Source organism: Camponotus vicinus, unplaced genomic scaffold, assembly GCF_025532165.1.
Source record: "Camponotus vicinus isolate PSW18456_S1 unplaced genomic scaffold, iyCamVici1.0 SCAF_7, whole genome shotgun sequence".
In the NCBI taxonomy this organism is placed as follows: Eukaryota; Metazoa; Arthropoda; class Insecta; order Hymenoptera; family Formicidae; genus Camponotus; species Camponotus vicinus.
In genome coordinates this window covers 4010522-4014632 of record NW_028141979.1, presented here as the reverse complement: position 1 = coordinate 4014632, position 4111 = coordinate 4010522, and the positions used below count along the sequence as shown (strand labels likewise).

At 30.5% G+C, this 4111-nt stretch overlaps 1 protein-coding gene across 9 annotated transcripts in view; it reads right to left on the bottom strand.

Annotated features, from left to right (window-relative positions):
* The window catches only part of LOC145975136 (uncharacterized), a 64703-nt gene that overhangs the window by 11062 nt on the left and 49530 nt on the right, over nucleotides 1-4111 (bottom strand). For 7 of the 9 annotated variants that reach the window (XM_083105347.1, XM_083105355.1, XM_083105349.1 and 4 more), the window contains one exon: nucleotides 276-410. In XM_083105347.1, the coding sequence (XP_082961473.1) occupies nucleotides 276-410 (135 nt within the window). Of the gene's footprint in view, nucleotides 1-275; nucleotides 411-2088; nucleotides 2625-4111 lie in introns of those variants that run through there. The other 2 variants (XM_083105348.1, XM_083105356.1) reach the window with 2 other exon arrangements.

The window sequence follows — 4111 nt, the reverse complement described above, 5'->3', positions numbered from 1 at the left end:
CTAAATCATCAATACATAAAATGAAAAAATTTGTATTCTACGCATTATCTCAATTTTTTATATTTATTTATTTTCTAGAATTTCTTAAAATTAATAAAATTTATTTAGAATTTTTTTTATCGATTGCTAATTAAATAAAATTTGAAAAATTTCAATTTACACTTGAATCGGAAATTACTTTTATCTGTTCGCAGAGCCGTTTAATTAGTTTCGCAAAGTATCTCAATCATTGTTGATGTTTATCTGAGCCAAGTAAATAAACGAAATTCACTTACCGATGCTGCGGGGGCGGCGTAGGTGTTCGCGATAGAGGGAAACTAGCGACTTCCCTCGTCACCGAAAGCGACCGGATCGATCCAAATGTTTGGTCCGGCGATAAATTGGCCCCGACACTTTGCACCATGCCGCTACTGGAACATGGACATCGGTTAATTGGCAATTAAGCTGGCCGATATATACATACGATGTCGAGCGCACAGTCTTGTCTCAACTTTTGAGTTCTCTCCGAGCGTCTCCCTTCAAATATGAGTCAATGTCGGTTTTGTTCTTATTTCTTTAGCAGAAATGTAAATTAATCAATTGTCTTTAGTTCAAACTGAGAGTAAATTAACAAAGGAAATTCACCAATTCGTAAATTCTCTCAAATAAACTTGAAACTTTATACAGAATTACACAAATTTTATGGAAATAAAGAACCATTTGAGGATAAACTAATTTTTTTTATATTCTCTATTGTCTTTACAATCGTTAACATTATTGCAAAAAGAATTACTGTTATTTTTATGAGATATAAAATAGTCTTTCAAAAAACTCAATTTTTAAGAAAATTAAAAGTCTTGAGAATACTTGATTCATTTTGTTTTAAATTGCGTTTTAAAGGAAAAATTTCACAGTACATAAATTTTGAGAAATTTTAGAATAAACAAAAACTTTAAACATCAAAATTGATGCTGTCAAACGTTATAAATAAATAGAACAAGTAAAAAGTCAGGATATCAATAGAAATTTTAATATTTCAAAAAATATCAATATTTCAGTTCGCTGCAATTTGTTCTAGTGTGTTAGTCTTTGATTAAGTATGTTTCATGATCTCATAGTGACGCAATGTATACGACGTTCTTTTTCTAACAGGTCTTAAGAACTTTACACTTTGTTGCCTCTACGAGACTCTGTCCAATCGTTTCGCAAAAGCAATTAATGCTACATGCAAGGCATTAATTAATCTCTTTTATATTTGCGTTGAATAACACTCCGAATTGTGCTATAAATTCAATTGCATTTTTAAGATGATAGAAAAAATCATGAATATTCTGTAATTTATATAAAAAGACTGTAATTCTTATTTTCCTTGATGTTAAAATAATTCTTCTCGTAGAAAAAATTGCAGATTTTATCAATATGAGAGAATACGAATATACGACTCAGCTCTTCGAAAAGATGAGAGGTTTTTTGAGAGAGTGCAGAAAGATTTGCAGGCTGACATTTGAAAAGTCCCGCATATGTTACGGCTTATAACAGATATATGACTTTTACGCGAGTCATCCCGTTCTCTTTCTCTCCCTTTCTCATTCGCCGTGAACATTTGTCAAGAGACGAAAAGCCTCCTGGTTTTGAGAGCGGAGCAAGAAGCTGATCGATAAGTTCGATAGGTACGGGTTATAGACACGCCTACGCATTCAATTTGCCTCTACACGCGAGGCATCTGTGCCCTTCGCTGACACGAGGAACGTCTCGTTCTTGTCCCACGCTCCACTAAAAGTCGCAACACTATTTTAAGGCTTAAAACGCGACCGCGAGACAAAGACGTAAGAGACGCAATTTCTTCATGAAATGTCTCGAAACGTGATTAAAATGCAAGATACGCGGAACAATCTGTTAAAGATCTCGTGATTAAGCGAATGAATCATAAATACTTTGTTTATTTTTCCAAGAAAAAAATATATACATACATTTCCGATTAAATTGAATCAATTTGATCAATCTGTTCTTCTTTGCAAAATATTTATATATTTTTTAAATCTTCAACGATAAACATTTCGCTAATTAAATGTAAAGTTTAATTGAAATTAAATAAAAAGGATATGTGAGATATTTTATTATTAATGTATATTGTTGAGAATTTTTTTACAAGATTGATTTTTTGGATATTATTTTTTCGTTAAAATAAAATAAATGTTAAAAAATTAAAAAATTAAATTTACATATAAAGCAAAAATTTATATACATATATATGCATATAAAGTAAAAAAAAAAACATTCATTTCAGCGTCCCATATAGTACTCGATAGATGAGAGAGTCTGCTTATCTGAGATAGATTCCGGCGCGACTTGCTTTCGTGCTATGGGAATTCGCGAAACGATTATCAGGCTGGAGGCGGCAGGACGGGAAATAGTTGGTCAAAGTGGATGATTATCGACGGCTTGGGCGCTTCGGGAGATATCATGAATTATTCATTCAAACTCAGCCGAGCATGTCGATAGATGTTGAAGTTATATCCGATAAACTTGCTATTCCGCTCACGTGCGGAAATGCGCGAACTTTTCGGGAAAAAACAGTTTTCTCAAGGAGATATCTAATAAATGAAGGTCTTGTCTCTTGGAAAAACCTCCATCTCTCCTTTTCTCTAGAAAAAGCGAAAACGAATGGATTTATAAATAAAAAAATTTAGCTTAGAGAATCGTAGCAACCACAATTTTAGCTTACATTTTAGCTACATTTTAAGGAAAGCAATTGATCTAAATATGTGGATAATATCTAGATAGTCAAAAATATGCTTTGAGATGGAAACAAACAAGACTTTCAGGAAAATTTATGAAAAAAGTATTCGAAATCTAAGACACAAGCATGTTGAATAACAATAAGTTCTGAAACTACTTCTAAATTAAGCAAAACAACTTCATCTCTGAAGCTATGCGAATAATAAAGTTTTATATATATATATTGCAAAGAAAGAAACTTGAAACTCTTGTTCCACTTATCTAATCTATTTATTTCAATTTATGAGTTAACCCAACAACACATTGTATAAAAAACTACAGTGTAATTATTTATCATGCTACCTTGTATTACTTTTATAACCTTGGACTAGCATAAAATATTTCCTCGCATAAAAAAATAACGAGGGAAACTGAAGAGGACTTCTCGTATATATTATGATAAAAGGTTCATTATAAGTGCTTTTTACGTAAGAACAAAACTCGAAGATTATCGTTCTTCAGGATTTAACTTAATGCATTTAAATCAAAATTTACAAGGACAAAAACGCGCGCGATATTGATTTTATCAAATTTCGACAACACGTGATGACCCTGAAAGATTTCTGTGTCGTAATTTATTAACAAGAATCATTATAGTTGAAAATAATTACAATTATTGTAGCGAGCGCATCAGATCACAATTAAAAGTTAACACATCATTAATCTGTTCGACTGTGGAGAATCGAACGTAGCGTTAAAGTTATTGATAACATGAGAGAAAGGAAGAGAAGAAAACTTTTAATGAGTCGATATTGAAAAAAAAAACTTTTAATGAAACGAAAAGTTTCTTAGTAATTTATCGTGAAAAATGACATCGACAATCACTAGCTGAAATTATATATGCAATGTTAAATGCAACATTCGATGTACAAATACATTTAAAACTTTTTTCATTTTTTATAAAATTAATTGTTATTTTATCATGACACGCGATAAAAAATGGATAAAAGAAGATAAAAGCCTTAATTATCATATCTTCATCAATTATCGTGTGACATTGCTTTCGCAACAAACAATAATATTGCTGCTCACTACATCTCTGATCCCAAAGAAAGTGCAGTAATAAAATAAATTACATATTTATAAAAAAAAGAAAAAAAACATTTTCATAGATATATATTTAACTGTTTAAAAGCAGAGATATACAATCAAATATATAATCAGATATAAATATTTTTTAAATGCATTCTGTAATATATAATTGTAAAGAAAAAGTTTATTGCGAAGAAATTGATTTTACTTAAATTACTTTTTTTGGGGTCATATATAATTATTATGGAAAAATCTTTATCTCAAACATTTTTAGAGACAAAAATTAGGAGATCGATATGATGATAAACATACGAATATGACA